Consider the following 19,083-nt stretch of genomic DNA (forward strand, 5'->3'; position numbering starts at 1 on the left):
TCGGTTGCAGTAGGTACTGGGAGATGAAGAAGCTTGCGCAGGATAGGGTAGCATGAAGAGCTGTATCAAACCAGTCTCAGGACTGAAGACCACAACAACAACAATCTACATTATTCCGTGGTTTATTAAGTTTTCAAATTTATACTGACTTTTTAATCACCCGGTATAATTCTGACACTACAATCGAGATTTTCAGAAGTTTTTTCCTGTAAAGTAGGGGCGTATAGACTGATTTCTACGTTAGCTTTCGAGACCTTTCAGTCTGTAGGCACCAATGGTGTTGGTGTTTCGGATGGCTCCTGGTTGCCACTAACGGCACCTGGCTGGCCACGGCGGTGGGCCCGAGTGACCCCCAGGAAACGCTGAGAATAGTTGCACGCCGCGCCAATCGACGGAGCGTCGCGGAGACACCACCACGGGCCGCACGCGTGGCCACTCCCTTAATTTTAGATAGCAGAGGGGCGCGAGGGGGAATCGCGATGGGACGGAGGGCGGGCGAGGAAGAGCGGCCGAGAGGCGGAATATTTGGCGATAAAGGGCCGAGCAGCAGAGAGACGGCGTCAGAAATAGCGGATCGTGCCGGGCCGGCTGTCAGTGCGTTCGCAGCCCTGGTCCAGAGTGCGTGCATAGTCGATCGGCACGACGGATACCGCCGCTAGACTGCCCGTTCTATGCTCCCCCGTGCCGCCATGCCACATGGTGAGTACGGGCCGCCACCCTACGCTGCATATCTGACTGCTGACCAAAGAATACACGCAGGGGCGCGAAAGAGCGTTTAGCGTACGTCCTTACAGTGATTAAGCTGTCATCGTTTGGTTGCATACTTCCACTGATACTTCCTGCTACGCCGACAGTCTTGCATATTGCATTGTTTTTGACTTTCCCTACCATTTCTCCCAACTTTTCTTCCTCCACGACCAAATCCGCTAGTACCAACCATATGTGCATGTCTCATCACACTGACCATCTTAAGGATAGGAATTTCTGCAAAGTTCGCACCTCGCCTATACTATCTAATAAATCCTCATTTAGTACATTATACGTGGTGTTAAAAAAGTCTCTCCGCAGTGCCTTATGATTGTTAGCCGCGCATGCCGTATGATTGTTCGCCAGCCTTCGTTACTTACCTTCAAGCGGACTCTCACAACATTCCACTGTTTCGTTCAGCCAGCGTCAATAGTAACGTTGCTGTGTGTCGTTACGTGTTGACGTGAACGTTTAAGTTCAGTTCTTTTGTTGGTTTGCTTCGTTTTTGTCAGTGTAAAATGCTAAGTGTGTTTTTAGTCGAACAAGTGCTCATAGCTGGTGGTAAATATACAGTTTCATTTCGTCAAACATTTAATTCAGTTTTCCCGGAGACAACACTCCCACATCGCGAATACTGTGTGACATTTGATTAACAAATTTCGAAGTACGGGTTCAGTGACAGATGCACTGAGAAGTAGTCGTCCTAGCTTTATGTCTGAGGATGAAGTACTCGATATTTCCGATAAAATGTCCATGAGTCCGAACAAGTCACTAAGAAAACTCGCCCAGGAAATCGATGTTAGTGTCGGAACGGCGCACACAGCTGTAAGGAAAAAATTAGAACTTTTCCCATTCAAAGTGACAGTCGTGCAAGAACTAAAAGATACTGATCGTGGCAAGAAACTCTCAATGGTTCAAAAATTTCGTTCAACAAAATGGAAGAGATATTCTTCACGAAACGTTTTTCACTGATGAGGAGTGGTTTCATTTATCCGGGTACATGAACTCGCAAAATTCTCGTATGTGGAGTACTGCAAATCCATTCTGTGTTCATGAGGAACCACTTCATTCTGTGAAAATAGGAGTTTGGATTGCAATTTATAGACGTCGGATTGTAGGTCCCATATTTTTTAACGAAACAATAAACGCACAACGATACTGAAGTGAGTTCCATTTCGATATATTCACTGCGGCATACGGCGCGCGCGGCTAACAATCATACAGCACTGTGGACAGACTTTTTGAACACCCAATACCCTCCTTTACTTTTCGTTACTCTTCCGTAGCATAATATCTCTGTAATCTACACTTCCTCCTTTGCTTATTTTGCTAAAGAACATCATATGCTTTCTTTCTGACTCCAAGGTCAGTTTTCCTGTTGTTGCATAATATATTCTTCAGTTCCTTGCCACTTTTTTGTTTTGACTTTTTCTATAATTTTCATGTTGGAATAGCACAGTGTGCTCCTCTACTCACTCTGTAAATTCGATGTTCATGATGTCTAGTTGTTCGTTAATTACGGCTTCAGTTCTCTACATTAATTTTGTTTTTTTTCTTTTTATGGTTAATCAAAAGTCTATTCCACGCTCACCAGACCAGGAGAACCACGTTCTTACTTTTATCTGCTAAATTTCAGCTTCCTCTCTTGTCATTTTGACATATCCATATAAATTACCTAGAAGCTGTGCCAAAGGATTGCTCTGACTCACATAATGTTTGACAAGAGTTTCTGGTTCTTGTTATCACCTCTTCCTTGGGGATATAGTCTACCGATTTTGTGTGACTGCTCAACGACCCTCTCCTCTGAGATCACAGCCTAACTACAGAGCTTATCATTTCTGATAATTTCTTCTATTAATAATCACCTCTTCCAATTCGTTCGTTTCTCAACGTCGATGTCAGTTTTTCTCCGTTTTCAAAGAATATTACTAGGAAGTTAAGGTGTACTCCCTACTCTTACATCAGGCAACATTTTTCTAGTATTGACCTTGAATCGCTGTAGATGACTATGGAAATGATGGAAAGAAAGCAACTGAAACTCAGTATTGGTACTTATCTTACTCATCTCGAGTAGTTCTCATCCCGACGCCGGACTCCCCGCTCCCTTTAAAGGGCTGCTTCACCGTCAACAATGTCGAAAGACGGATTGTCTTCCAAAGTTGGACTTTCCATCACATCATCATGCACTGCAGTGATGTCCAGGCTTATCCCAGGGCACAAACCAGACGATGGTGATGTAATTTTCCTGTACTAACCGAATTTTGACAGGCGGCCTACAAAATGGAGTTGCTAACTCACTAGCGCTGAGCTAGCGAACTGTTCTGCAATGGCGTAATCTTGACTGAAGTATAGCCAGTAGTCCTTCCGTTGTATTCTAACAAAATATTTTGAAAATGTTATAATACGCCTCCTGTTTCATCGTTTATTGACAGTATATTGTTTAATTTTACATTTTCTGGACTCTCTGTTGATTTAAAGAATCTCAATGGGATGTCTACGAGCTCTCCTTGTCGAACCTTCCAAGCGTGCAGGTTTTGTACTTCTTTCGGTTCTTCTCAGAGTACAGGGCAATCGGGAATTTTTGAGAATGGATTATCAGTACCAGTACCTGATTGATAAGCGAGAAATACCACATGAGGAACCTACACTGGAGCTATTTCTTATTTGTTTCTGCCCACATTGTCCCAGAGAATACTAAATACGCTGTGTCTGTTTTGCGTGTGTGTGTGTGTGTGTGTGTGTGTGTGTGAGAGAGAGAGAGAGGGGGGGGGGGGGCGCGAGGAGGCAAAGAAGCATTGAATAATGCATTTCGTTCGTACTTATTTTTCTTTCACGCTCTTTGAGAATTCCATCCCATAGCTTAGAAAACTAGGACTTCTCAGCTGTTCGTTCTACAAAATTTTCTCTACGTTTGTCTCGCAGTTATACACATTTTGTTTTTCCATAATTCTTGGCTATTTCTGTTCTATACCATCCCTCCTGATGACTTCTCTCACGATTTCCTTCTTCCCCAATCAGTTATTTGTCAAGGTACTCATTACAGTGTTATCTCTGTTTTCGTGTAGAACATTCAAAAATTAACTATGTTACACTTAACAACACAACGTGAGAGCGTTGTTGACTTAGAACTTTTCAGCCAACTATTTCTATATGAACGGAATATAATTAAAATGAGAAGTGTTCATTTATCTGTATTCATACACCCTAAATAATCGTGAATATCGCAGGAAACATGAACCTTTCATTTAGGTTAGTCTTGTTTACTGTTCTAGATACCAACGAAACTTGAGAGTATTCGTCCTTATGTGTCTCTAAACGTGTTAAAATTGATGTAATTCGTTATTCTGTATGACTAACGTAGTACGTAGGTAGCTTCGCAATACTCTACGGAAAGTCTTTTTACAAATACTTTGAGTAACTTTTAGGCAATAATTGGGCATTGTCCTTCAGGTTAATCCTATCCCTGATTTCATTGCTAAATGTCATTCCATTAATCGTGTAATGTTAAAGTGACAGATGATTTAAATTTCTTTGAGGTTCTGTAATTTGTATTTCTCAATAAACATTGCAATACTTCAGTGTAGTGCCATCATCTTGGCTGCTTCTAGAAGGCGAATACATCGGAAGTGCTGCAACTGAAGCGGAGGCAGCAAATATAAAATTTAACTTTTAAAGACCACTGTGTATTATGAGATTGCACTAAAAATTACGTTAGTTTAATCAGGAGTTTTGCGCCAGTAACGATAAATACCCGCGAAAAAATAAGTAAAACCTACAGCAACCTTTATATGCATGCGAAATTCGTAAAGATAATTGAAACGAGGACGATGTTATCTTAAGAGTAAGGAGTGTACGTATCGACACATTGTGTAGTAAAGGGGAAAGCGGTATAACGTATAAAAATAATTTGCTTTTCATCTCCAAAATTGAATTGGCGTTTTAGATGTTTGTGGTATTCGAGCTGTTTCTTGAGAATGCAAGAATAGCCGAAATATTGATTGTAATACTCTACGTTTAATAATAATCTAGGCGGAAAATGTCATGTCTAAAATAATGCAGGATAGTGAATGTGAGTAATCAGGAAATAAGACTAGAAAACTATATCCTTTTGCCATGTTTTTATATACGTATAAAGCTCGAAACTGAAACTTTAGTAACCTGGTGTATCATTACTATTAAAGATAAATGAAAATTCCTTGGCATTTTACAACGCTATTTTCAGTTATGTTGTGGCAACTAGAAAGTTTTCAAGATCCAAGAACACTGACTTATAACGTTAGCAATGAGAAAATGTAACACGATTCACGCAGATGAATGGAAAGATATCTGCGCACCCTAGATATCTACGGACAAGTCACGCAATTCCTATAAACAACGGACCAGTAGTTTGTGGGAGCAGAGCCAGTTCCGAGTAGCGCCCGCGTTCTCTCCATTGGGTTCAGATCAGGCGAATTTACTGACCAAGTCATCAACATGAGTTCACCCCAATGCTCCAGAAACCACTACGTGACACGGTCAGTTATCCTGCTGGAATATGCCATCACCATGTGTGTGAAGGGACGGAAGTGGTTCGCAATAACATTGACGTAGTCGACAGCTGTCATGATGCCTTGAATTACTACCATTGGTCTACCGTGGAAGCGCAGATTAATGCCCTCATGGCATAATATTTGCCGCCGCCGGCCTGTGCCCGTAGCTCGGTGCACAATTAGAGCTGGCGTTCGCCTGGATGAGGGCATATCCGGACAATGCCACCGACCTACTGCGGCAAAAAATGTGTTTCATCCTGCTAGGTGATACGAATGAATGGAAAAACATCACCTTTCATCCACGGTCTATTCCAGATGATCACGTGCTAACTACAATCATAATTAACGATGATGTTGGGTCAACGAGGAAACGCACTGTAGTCGTCTGCTGCCTAACTCCATGTTTCATGATGTGCACTGAATGGTGTGGACCGATATATTTGTACCTGCACAAGAATTGCACTCTGTCGCCAGGTGTGCTACAGATCACCGGCTATCCTGCTCTAAAGCGCGGATAAGACTCCGACTTGCATATTCTCTGATAAGGCATAGAATTCCAATAGCCAGTCGCCTACTCGTGATTTTACCGTCCTTCAACCATTTTCCATAGAAGCTCATGAACTGTAATGCAAATACTCGTACCTTACACGACTGCTAGATCGGGGACTCTTTATCTCGCCATTACGCTTTCTGGACTTAGACTTTCATTTGTAATTCTGTTTGCTTGTGTTGTTGTTTAAGACGGTTCTGGCATTGCTCATCAGTAGGGGATAGGATGGAAAAGCGATCAGGCTAACGTATTCCTAGTTTTTAAGCTCAATAGAAATGATGACTTATATAAGCAGTCTGAAGCGACGAATGAACCAGGATCTCCGGTTCAATAGGCATATGCGCTAACCACTACGCCAAACTATCATCCCTCCCACCTCAATCCAAAGTTCCATTCAAGCGTCATTTGGTTAATGCACTTATAACACAGTTTCTGGCAGGTTCTCCCGTTTTTTTCGATGCTATGGTGCTATTCCAATACAGCTGGAGATCCTATACAATATTGTTAGAGTTAAGGGCAATATCAGGTGGGGTAAGGCGTGAATGGGAATTTGAATTGAAGAGGGAGGCTTGCCAGGATGGTGTGTAGATATATGATGCCATTGTGTCAGGGTGGCGTTGTGGTTAGCGTATCTGATTGATGAGGAGGAGACCTAGGTTCGAGTACTGGCGTTGGTACAAATTTTTATTCGTCATATCAGTCTGCATATATACCAGACAGATTTTGAGACCTGAAAAAATCTGTGGAGCGATATAATTCCATTTGATCAGTAGCAATGGAGTAAAATACAAATAAATGAATTATCATAATCTACAACTATATTAGTATAAATCGAATAGTTTAATCACATTAGGATCAATTTATGTACTTTAAACAATTTTGTGTTCACAAAGTGGCAAATGGGCAAAGTGGCCACCTTCTTTCAATGTGTAGCTAGAAGTTCTAGATGAAGACTTCTAAAATTCCCTTATTGATTACTAGCTTCAGTTCATTAACGGGCCATCTTAAAATCTAAAATACAGAAAATTCCGTAAAAGAAACATACAATATCAATTTTCTGTATTTCACACCCGAAGATGGCTCATCAATTAATTGAAACCAGTACGCAATAAAGGAATTAAAGCAATATTGACTTACGATTTTGTATGCACACGTTTTACCGCAAGAGATCGCCTCTCTACCGATTTGACAATGTCAAATTACGACGTACTTATTTCTAAAGTAAAAAAATCAGGTATAAAAATGATTTAACAAAGAACTAAACATATTTTATGTAAACATGGTGCAAATTTAATTATTTACACTTTTCACAAATAAAGGTCGAAGTGTGTTCCTCAACCCCTGCACAGGGATCGTGTTCCCAGAAGGAGCACAATTGGCACTTAATCCACTGTTCTTGTTGCACTGATTTTAAAATATCTCTTCTCAGTGAATGCTTCGTCTTCATCGCTGTTGTCAGAAAGAGCTCTATTAGCGTTGGGTTTCCTGCTCTGTGCAATCTTCTTTTTACTGCCTTTCTTCTCTTCGGCTCTTTTCAGTTTTTTCTTCGTTTTGCTTTCTTTTCGTCTCTTTTTTGTTTATTCATCACTTCTAGGTGACTGTTATAACTAGTTACTGTAAGTATCGTCGCGGAGCCCTTCTTTCGGCCGCTACCTTTACGTTTTCCCCTAAAGCAGAATGGCCAGATGCCACCGACGAGATGGATACTTTTCCCGCATTGACGCCTGCACACAAAAGCTGCATACCTTCTAATAGCACGACACAACTTTGAATAATTGAGTCCAAGATATGACGCTTTGAACAAAATTTCACTAAAAAGACATAAGTCACATTCCCTTTTCATAATAAATTCTCGGAGTGGCTACTTACCTTACATCAGGGTAATAAAAACCGTCGGCCACTGTGGCCGAACGGTTCTATACGCTTCAGTCCGGACCAGGGCTGCTGCTTCGGTCGCAAGCTCGAATCCTGCCTCGGGAATGAACGTGTGTGATGTCCTTAGGTTGGTTAGGTTTAAGAAATTCTAAGTCTAGGGGACTGATGATCTCAGATGTTAAGTCTCATAGTGCTTAAAGCCATTTGAACCATTTTTAAATTGAAACCAACAGAATTTGTTGTAGCTCAGAGGAGAGGCACAGCAGACAGCTTAAGTTACACACGGTGACCGGGCCCTCCAGCGGAATTTGTTAAAACATTTCTGGCACGACGCCAGCAACTCATAGCTCCCTGGAATCCAATAGCCATTTTCCCGCCGTGGCTCCTTTACCCGTCTCTACTCCATTGATCTGATCTCACTTTACTTGCAGTCATAAGATCCGTTCTTTATTGTATTTTCAACCATCATCTCATTGTCAGTGTCCGTCTTGGTAGCCACACGCTATCTGGTTCGCAGCGGTGATCTGTGAAGTATATGGCACACAAACATAAGACTCATTGTGTTTTAGTGGTGACTCTGTGGCGTATGGACAACGAAATTGTCATGTATGGCTGATGTGATTTTCATAAATTTAAAACCATTAAAGAGAACATTATCATACAGTTGTCTGAATTTCCAATTCCCCTTAGTGCGACATTACTTTCTCTTTACTGTTTCGCTGTAGATTTATAGTAACGAGGAAGAGAAGGGGGTTGCATTCTCAACCATTTGTGGAAGAATAAACCTTCCAAAACTTTCACGGTGAGTATGGATCCTCGTGCAATCAAAACAGCTGGGTTGGTAAGTAAGTTCGTAGTATTTGTGTATTGTATGTTGTTATTTCGGGTGCTTTGGGTTTATTTATGGACTGCCATTTTTTTAATTGTAGTTTTCTTTTGCTACTTTAGTGTACATATTTTGATAGTGAGTGGAGCTGTGGGAGCCAGAAAATGGAATGTCAAGTGGAGAAATCGGAACATTGCAGACATATTCTTCAGTTTGAGTTCAATAAAGGGGTGACAGCAGCGGAGGCATGCACGAATATTTGCGCCATGTATGGGGATAATGTTATTGGACAGAGCACGGCAAGAACATGATTTTCTCGTTTTAAGGAATATCGGATTGACATTGGTGACTCCATATTCAGGAAGACATTCGGGGATTGATGAGGATCGCTTAAGCGCAATAATCCACAATGATTCAGGTCAGCGTACACGGGAACTTGCATGTGTAATACACTGTGGTCATTCCGCCATCGTGAGGCACTTCGTGCAGTGGAGAAGGTTAAAAAATCCGGCGAATCGGTACCGAATCCATGAAAACTGCGCCCAGTGAGATTTGTGTCCAACCAGAACTCTGTGAAATTTTGCGTCCAGTACCTGCTCCCTTCGTGTCAAGCCTTACCTACGTACCGGCCTTCGTAATTACTCTAAACTTTTCCGTCGGTTCTTCGTTCAAATAGCTCTGAGCACTATGGGACTTAACATCTTAGGTCATCAGTCCTCTAGAACTTAGAACTACTTAAACCTAACTAACCTAAGGATATCAGCCACATCCATGCCCGAGGCGGGATTCGAACCTGCGACCGTAGCAGTCCCGCGGTTCCGGACTGCAACGCCTAGAACCGCACAGCCACCGCGCCCGGCCCGGTTCTTGGAAGAACATCATTATAATAAATGAAAAGCACTAGCTTGCTTTTGTTCTAGAGTACTGTAGAAGAAAAGCAAACAAGTACATTTCATTTATTGCTCTAAACTCCCTGCTCCCCAGCCACTTAATCAAGCATTCAACGGTTCCATTTTTCACTCTAGGATCAATGTAGAGCTCCGAACGCGCTCGGTTGAAACTAAGTAAGACTTTGAACCATGCAAAGGAAAGGGCACGGAAGGAAGACATTTCTATTTCCAAAATATATCAATAGGAGCTGGGTTGTCTGTATAATCGAGGGTATGATTTAGTCACTGAAATGCCAGAGCAGGAAGCAACGAAGAGAACTTTATACTACAAGCGAGCAAAATCACAGGGACCTGAGAGAGATCCTAAAACTAGAGAAGAATTTGACTTCAAAGTAGAATGACTAACAACTAATGACGAGAGCAGTTTTCTGTTAAGCGGCGACAAATCAGGAGAAAGGGTAACAGTTTTCAGCGGAAGAGCAGGGAGAGAAGCTGTAAGAAATAAATAAGACTTTCTTATCGGTTGTACTTACTGTAGCAAATTGTTTTCACAAATACACACCATTCACCTGCCGGCTGCTGTGGCCGAGCGGTTCTAGGAGCTTCAGTCCTGAACCGCCCTACTGCTAGGGTCGCAGGTTCGAATCCTGCCTCGGGCATGGATGTGTGTGATGTCCTTAAGTTTGTTAGGTTTAAGTAGTTCTAAGTCTAGGGGACTGATGACCTCAGATGTTAAATCCCATAGTGCTTAGAGCCATTTGAACCATTTTAAGAATTCACTCTTTGGGAGTACGCACAATGACACAGACATCTATCCAGTTGCTTTTGCATTATTTTCAAACAAAAGAAAAGAAACATACCTCCGTCTTTTCCGAAATTTGGTGGAAAAAATTCCTGAATGAAAACCTGCAGACGTGACCGTCTATTTGGAATCAGCAGAGATTTCTGCAATTGAAATTGTACAACTGACAGCAGAAGTACATGGATCTTATTTCCACACGAATTAGTGCACTGATGCAGTCTTCAGGAATCTCACGGTAACTATCAACTGACTTGTATAATTGCGGGAAGTTTCATCCCTGAAGTTTTGGTCAAATGACTAGGATCTGAAACAGAACCTGACATACGTTCCATGGTTTTGCAACGTGTATCGTTTCCTTGTAGAAAGCTGTCGGTGCACTGTTAACATTGACCTTCTCAGCGTTCTGCGTAGTTTGGTTTGAAAATACGAGCTCGGAAGCTTCCAGGTAGCATGGCTCAGCTACTCTACCGGCCGCTCAAGGGGATTAGTGGACCCTTCCTCGGCCCTTTCTGGATGCAGATTTCAATGGGCGCAAATTTCAGCCGCCACAGTATTCAGTATACAACTGGCATGTTATAAGCCAAAGTCACAGAAATGACTGCATCTCTGCTTGCTCGTCATCAATCGGTTCGTGAACAACACCGACATTCCTACCCCCTATCGTTATTGGAGACGAGAAATGGTGTCTTTATGCTAACATAAGTAAAAAAAAAAGGAATGATTGGGCCCAAACGAAGCAGCAACTCCCCGTACGAAGACCTGCTCACATCCACAAAAGATACTGTTATCCATCTGGTGGAACAGCGACGGTGTCTTGTACTACGAACCGCTTCCCCGAGGTGTAACCACCACTGCTAACGTTTGTAGTCAACAACTGAGACGTCTTGTAGACGCAGTCCAAGAACAACGATCGGGGAGACAGCGTGAACTGATGCTTCTCCACGACATCACCAGCCTGCTTGCTGCTTGACTGACATGAGGCACTATACACGATTTGGTTTGGGGATTCATTCCGCGTCCATCTTATTCACCTGATCTTCTGCCCTCAGATTTTCACCTTTTATGCTTGCTATCGAACAACCTTCAATGACATCTTCAACTTTTTTTAATCCTGTCTTCCTCAGTTGCGTGTAATATTACGGTATATTGATAATTTTTACTTATGGATTTCCTGACAGAAACTGAATAAAACACAATTTTAGTGCCATACGCGTTTCGCTTTATTTTCTGCATTGCGTCATCAGTGGCCTGGAATATGTACATATTTGAGCTATTTAATTTACCTTTTTGTCATAGTGCCTATAGGGTGTGTGTGTGTGTGCGTGTGTGTGTGTGTGTGCCACTGATGATGCCTTGCAGAAAATAACGGCGAAAGGCGCATGCCACTAAAATTGTGTTTTATTCAGTTGCTATCAGACGGTCCATAAGTAAAAATTATCAATATACCGTAACATTCAATGAATTTCCTTTCCGGATGGAAATGCGCCCAGAATATGGCTCGACGAGTTCTTGGCCTCAAAAACCACGTGATTTCTATGGTAGTGGAATCGGAAACTTACCACAGCGTTAGTACACTGTTGTAAATAGTGAAGGATAACATATTACTGATGACTAAAGTCTCTGTTATGTGAATCTACTGTGTTTACAAAACTACAGAAAAACGCTATGAACTTATTCAGATAGTTTAAATGGCTTTGAGCACTATGCGACTTAACTTCTGAGGTCATCAGTCACCTAGAACTTAGAACTACTTAAACCTAACTAACCTAAGGGCATCACACACATCCATGCCCGAGGCATGATTCGAACCTGCAACAGTAGCGGTCGCTCGGCTCCAGACTGTAGCGCCTGGAACTTATTAACCAACCCCATATTAGCAGCTTCAGTTACTCGAAAGCGAGAGTAAACAACTAATAAAATTTTGAAGGAAGAATCACATGGTGAGAATAGATGAGCGGCTGTTGGGCGATAGCAAAATGCCAACAGACAAAAAAAAGAGATTAGAATAACGTAATGAGAGAACGGAGACAGGACAGAATTACGACTGATTTAAACGGTATCGGTACTTCTCTGTGATTCCTGGTTATGTGATATGCCCTTGTAATAGAAACTTCTGTTCTGCAGTAAGAGATGCTTTCGTGTCCGAGTGGGCGGCTGGTCTGGTGGGCGGCTGGTCTGTTAGCGTGGCCTGTCCCATCCAGTCAGCTGTAGCTTATTACACCGGGGCGCCGCTGCTGGAACGCGCCCAAAACCCATTCCTTCAACTGGCGACTGCCTCGCGTCTTCCGCGCTGACTCAGCCTTTGACGCTACCAGCTTTGTTGTCCCTCCAGTCACTGGGTGTGCGAGTGGGACGAAACAGTATTCACGCTGCACGTGACACTGTAAACATTTGACGGCTGAGTAACATAAGCAGGTGATGAGAGAATAAGTGAAATTTGTCAAGTCCAAGGCGCACTCAATGCAGGCAGCTGATGTACTGATCGGGGGAGGAGGAGGAGGGGGACAGGGACGGGAAGGGGGGAAAGGCGGAGGAGCAGGGCTGCAAATCGCGAGGCACCTCAAACACACATATCATTTACTAGTTTGAAGAAAGGTGGAACATACTGACCAGTGGCAAGTATACGCTGAACCATCTGTCGTGAAATCTCAAAACTACACTATTGGCCATTAAAATTGCTACACCAAGAAGAAATGCAGATGATAAACGGGTATTCATTGGGCAAATGCATTATACTACAACTGACATGTGATTACATTTTCACGCAATTTGGGTGCATAGATCCTGAGAAATCAGTACCCAGGATACCTCTGGCCGTAATAACGGCCTTGATACGCCTAGGCATTGAGTCAAACAGCTGCCCATGGAGCTTCAACATGATACCACAGTTCATCAAGAGTAGTGACTGGCGTATTGTGACGAGCCAGTTGTGCGGCCACCATAGACCAGACGTTTTCAATTGGTGAGAGAACTGGAGAAAGTGCTGGCCAGGGCAGCAGGCGAATATTTTCTGTATCCAGAAAGGCCCGTAGAGGACCTGCAACATGCGGTCGTGCATTATCCTGCTGAAATGCAGGCTTTTGCAGGGATCGATTGAAGGATAGAGCCACGGGTCGTAAAACATCTGAAATGTAACGTCCGTCAACGCGAACATGAGGTGACCGAGACGTGTAACCAATGGCACCCCTTACCACCACGCCGGGTGATACGCCAGTATGCCGATGACGAATACATGCTTTCAATGTGCGTTCACCGCGATGCCGCCAAAGACGGATGCGACCATCATGATGCTCTAAACAGAACCTGGATTCATCCGAAAAAAATTACTTTTTGCCATTCGTGCACCAAAGATCGTCGTTGAGTACACCATCGCAAGCGCTCCTCTCTGTGAAGCAGCGTCAAGGGTAACCGCAGCCATAGTCACGCGAGCTGATAGTCCATGCCGCTGCAGACGTCGTCGAACTGTTCGTGCACATGGTTGTTGTCTTGCAAACGTCCCCATCTGTTGACTCAGGGATCGAGACGTGGCTGCACGATCCATTACAGCCCTGCGGATAAGATGCCTGTCACCTCGACTGGTAGTGATGCGAGGCCGTTGGGATCCAGCGCGGCGTTCCGTATTATCCTCCTGAACCCACCGATTCCATATTCCGCTAACAGTCAATGGATCTCGACCAAAGCGAGTTGCAATGTCGCGGTACGATAAACTGCAATCGCGATAGGCTGCAATCCGTCCTTTACCAAATTCGGAAAAGTTATGGTACGCATTTCTCCTCCTTACACGATGCATCACAACAACGTTTCACCAGGCAAAGCCCGTCAACTGCTGTTTGTGTATGAGAAATCCGTTGGAAACTTTCCTCATGTCAGCACGTTGTAGGTGTCGCCTCCGGCGTCAACCTTGTTTGAATGCTCTGAAAAGCTAATAATTTGCATATCACAGCCTCTTATTCCTGTCTGTTAAATTTCGTGTCTGCAGCACGTCATCTTTGTGGTGTAGCAATTTTAATGGCCAGTAGTGTATGTTGAATGGCGGAACATGGAGGCGCATCGCCTTTGAAAATGTACCTTCACGGGTGAGAAACCTTTAAAGAAAGAGACAGAGAAGGAAGAGCAGCGCTTGTGTCTAGTCGACAGTTCGGTTAGTTGAGACGAAGAACTAATTCAGTTTGACACGTGTGCGATTATATTGAAAGAACGATCCAAATACTTCTCGAAAGTAGTTTTTGTAGACCATCAAAATCCTGAACCATGCTGGCCAGGCAGCGACTGAGTCCTGTCTCTTTTAAAATGATGTCCAGCGTCTTACCCCACAAGCCAACTCGTTATCTGTGAACGTAAAGTAGTATCATCATATGATATCCACGATGAAATAGGAAGTAAGTTTACGTTTTTGGTGAAAAACCTATGTTATTTCTCTTACGAGACAGGGATTTGTGTTTCAATTTTAACCTCGCATACAGTCAGTGAGAAGCATGAAGGGAAAAAGAGTGTGTAAAATGCTCTGTAACCCGATGAGTATTAAATGAATAACAATACGTATTTACTGTATTCCATTCTGAAAAGCGGCCGATTTTTTGTTCTTTCACGTGTAGGTTTCCAACAGCGGTTTGTAAGGTGTCAGGCAAATCCAACACCTTCCATGAAAACCCTGACATGATAAGCAAATCCAGTAGTATGTCACACAGCTCCGAATAAATCGTGACATTAAATTAACCAAAGTAATACGAGTAACGAGTGAGCAAATGGAATACCACAGACTAACACAAGAATGCCTAAATGCATGTCGTACCTTCCCACTGTGAGACAGACGCAGTTCCGAGGGGAGAAACGAGAACAGAAGCCGAGAGCAGAACTGTGTTAAGCTAGAAGGCCCTACAATAAGGGACGGACCGGACACCCACGTCGCCAGCCTACATCTAAGACTACCGCCCGCACGTTTTAGCGTGAGACTTTCTCGCGTCTCTGTTACGTCAAGGACCACCCCCCAGCCCATGTTAAAAGCTAGAGCCCTCCAGAAAAACAATTTAGATCTTACGATAACACAAAAAGGGCCACTATCACCCGCAAGTTTTAGCGTGAGACTTATTCGAGTGTCTGTTACATTAGGACCATCCCCCAGCCCATGTTAAAAGATAGAGCCCTCCAGAAGAACAGTATAGATCTCACGATAACGCTAAAAGGACCACAACAGCTGCAGGTTTTAGCGTGAGACTTTGTCGCGTCTCTGTTACGTTGCAAACTTTAAAAACATTGCCCCACCACGAAAAGTATAACGTTTCACATTGGATAGACAGAATTTTTGTAGGAGGAGCTGAAGGTTAACATTGAGACCCTGATTGGTCAGTTGAAAACACAGCCAGATAGTTTTTTTTTTAACCAACTTCGGTAAATTGTAGTCAGGAGAAGTTAGGGGAGAGTTTCTTCCGAGACGGCGAGGTGAGCGGAGCTGTGCTGCCCGCCGTCGCCTTGACGCTGCCTAAACACCGACAAGGTAATGAACGCACGCGATGCCACAGTTTTGAGCGCATAAGGCTTCACTCAGAACTGCAGAAGTCTCATCTGTTACACCCTCTTTTTGCGTAATACTAGTGTCGATCGTTAATTAAAACTCATGGTGTTCACATTTGCCATTTGAAGTAAAAAATCTGAACGCGATGATTTCTCTGCTATATAGTTATTGAGAAGCCACATCAGCCACTGCAATTCGCGACAAGTTAGCTAAGTAATTAAAGATAATTGAGGGTCACTGTAGACCATTTTGATAGTTTTCTCTTTTGTGAAACTTAATTTAAACCTAGATTATATATGTGATATGGCATAGATCACCCTTCGATCCATTGTAGAACTTGGAAACCAACTCAGGGAATATTCGTTCACTTTTTTGTTGAACATAGTTGGTTTTTACCATCCTGTATTAAAACATTTCCTTTTATCAATAGTGCAATTTATAAACAATGTTTTGTGAGTAGAATAAAATTTCCAATGGTAAACTTAACTGCTTTTTCGACGTTATTTTACCAGCTAACTAAAAATAGGAAAGCCTTGAACCCCTTCCACTAAATTTAGTTAGTATTAAGATTCTTTTACAGGGAGTGCAGTGGAGCTGACGCTGAGATCATTTAGTATTTGGTTATATCATCGCTAGTCTCACTGAACTCTTCTGAATTCTACAAGTCATGTGTGGCCTGGCATCTCCTTACCAGCAACCACGAATTCAGATGTGTTACGACCCGTGCCTCTACCCTTCATTCGATTCCTGCGAAACTTTGCATTTCAGCAGGATAATGCACGAACGCATGTTAAAGGTCCTGTAGGGGCCTTTCTGGACACAGAAAATAATCGACTGCTGGCCGGCCAGCACATTCTCTAGATCTCTCACCAATTGAAAACGTCTGGTCAATGGTGGCCAAGCAACTGGCTCGTCACAATACGCCAGCCACCACTCTTGATGAACTGTGGTATAGTGTTGAAGCTGCATGGGCAGCTGTACCTCTACCCGCTATCCAAGCTCGATTTGTCGCAATGTCCAGGCGTATCAAGGCCGTTATTTCGACCAGAGGTAGTTGTTCTGGGTACTGATTTCTCAGGATCTATGCACCCAAACTGCGTGAAAATGTAATCACATGTCAGTTCTAGCATAATATATTTGACCAATGAATACCCGTTCATCATCTGCACTTCTTCTTGGTGTAGCAGTTTTAAGTGTCAATAGTGTGTGATATCTAGATAGACTAAAGTGTTGTCCATGTTTTACGATGCTGTTTTCTAACTGAGGGACTCGAATTTCGTTTCTTAACACAAAAGAGCAACTTCGAATCTTCGTCAGCAATACTTTTAACTTTCTGTGCAGGTATTCTGTGACATCAACTTCTTCGTATCTATGGAAATAGGATTTGTTTCTACAGTGAAGTAGATTTCAGTTAACACATGCATTTAGAAAAGATTACGGAAAAACTCAATCCAGCTAAGTTTTCAACAACTGCAACGGGAAGTGTTTGTATAAAATGTTACTATTGCTTACTATACTGGCACACATCCATAGGCTCGTCATCTTGGCTTCTCCAGACTGATATCTTGTCATTGAGCTCTTTATGTAGTTATTCTTGGAGACATAATTAGTATTCAAAAATACTTTGGGTACTGTTGCCAGCCTTCGAAGTCCAGCTTTAGCTTTAATAATACACTCCTGGAAATGGAAAAAAGAACACATTGACACCGGTGTGTCAGACCCACCATACTTGCTCCGGACACTGCGAGAGGGCTGTACAAGCAATGATCACACGCACGGCACAGCGGACACACCAGGAACCGCGGTGTTGGCCGTCGAATGGCGCTAGCTGCGCAGCATTTGTGCACCGCCGCCGTCAGTGTCAGCCAGTTTGCCGTGGCATACGGAGCTCCATCGCAGTCTTTAACACTGGTAGCATGCCGCGACAGCTTGGACGTGAACCGTATGTGTAGTTGACGTACTTTGAGCGAGGGCGTATAATGGGCATGCGGGAGGCCGGGTGGACGTACAGCCGAATTGCTCAACACGTGGGGCGTGAGGTCTCCACAGTACATCGATGTTGTCGCCAGTGGTCGGCGGAAGGTGCACGTGCCAGTCGACCTGGGACCGGACCGCAGCGACGCACGGATGCACGCCAAGACCGTAGGATCCTACGCACTGCCGTAGGGGACCGCACCGCCACTTCCCAGCAAATTAGGGACACTGTTGCTCCTGGGGTATCGGCGAGGACCATTCGCAACCGTCTCCATGAAGCTGGGCTACGGTCCCGCACACCGTTAGGCCGTCTTCCGCTCACGCCCCAACATCGTGCAGCCCGCCTCCAGTGGTGTCGCGACAGGCGTGAATGGAGGGTCGAATAGAGACGTGTCGTCTTCAGCGATGAGAGTCGCTTCTGCCTTGGTGCCAATGATGGTCGTATGCGTGTTTGTCGCCGTGCAGGTGAGCGCCACAATCAGGCCTGCATACGACCGAGGCACACAGGGCCAACACCCGGCATCATGGTGTGGGGAGCGATCTCCTACACTGGCCGTACACCTCTGGTGATCGTCGAGGGGACACTGAATAGTGCACGGTACATCCAAACCGTCATCGAACCCATCGTTCTACCATTCCTAGACCGGCAAGGGAACTTGCTGTTCCAACAGGACAATGCACGTCCGCATGTATCCCGTGCCACCCAACGTGCTCTAGAAGGTGTAAGTCAACTACCCTGGCCAGCAAGATCTCCGGATCTGTCCCCCATTGAGCATGTTTGGGACTGGATGAAGCGTCGTCTCACGCAGTCTGCACGTCCAGCACGAACGCTGGTCCAACTGAGGCGCCAGGTGGAAATGGCGTGGCAAGCCGTTCCACAGGACTACATTCAGCATCTCTACGATCGTCTCCATGGGAGAATAGCAGTCTGCATTGCTGCGAAAGGTGGATATACACTGTACTAGTGCCGACATTGTGCATGCTCTGTTGCCTGTGTCTATGTGCCTGTGGTTCTGTCAGTGCGATCATGTGATGTATCTGACCCCAGGAATGTGTCAATAAAGTTTCCCCTCCCTGGGACAATGAATTCACGGTGTTCATATTTCAATTTCCAGGAGTATATAAATATCTGCAAGAATATCCAATCACCAAAGGCACAGAAGGGTGTTCGTTTTCTGCTTTTGTTCTTGAGAAACCACCTAACCATCTTGCTTTAGAAAGAAAGAAAGAAAGAAAGAAAAGGCAAGTGACTGGGGAAAATGATCGCCCGGCTAGCGGCGCGGTCTAACGCGCTGCTTACCGAGCGGGAAGACGAGCCGGTCTCCAGCACGAATCCGCCAGGCGGGTTAGTGTTGAGGTTCGGTGTGCTGACCAGCCT

At 44.0% G+C, this 19,083-nt stretch overlaps 1 protein-coding gene across 1 annotated transcript in view; it reads left to right on the plus strand.

Moving 5' to 3' along the window:
• The first annotated feature begins 472 nt into the window (after window positions 1-472).
• The window catches only part of LOC126268194 (proton-coupled amino acid transporter-like protein CG1139), a 1,364,918-nt gene continuing 1,346,307 nt past the window's right edge, over window positions 473-19,083 (plus strand). Inside the window, exon 1 of the mRNA XM_049973808.1 lies at window positions 473-699. Within this exon, the coding sequence (XP_049829765.1) occupies window positions 672-699 (28 nt within the window). The 5' untranslated portion in view covers window positions 473-671. The remainder of the gene's footprint in view (window positions 700-19,083) is intronic.

This window comes from Schistocerca gregaria, chromosome 4 (genome assembly GCF_023897955.1).
Source record: "Schistocerca gregaria isolate iqSchGreg1 chromosome 4, iqSchGreg1.2, whole genome shotgun sequence".
Classification (NCBI taxonomy): Eukaryota; Metazoa; Arthropoda; class Insecta; order Orthoptera; family Acrididae; genus Schistocerca; species Schistocerca gregaria.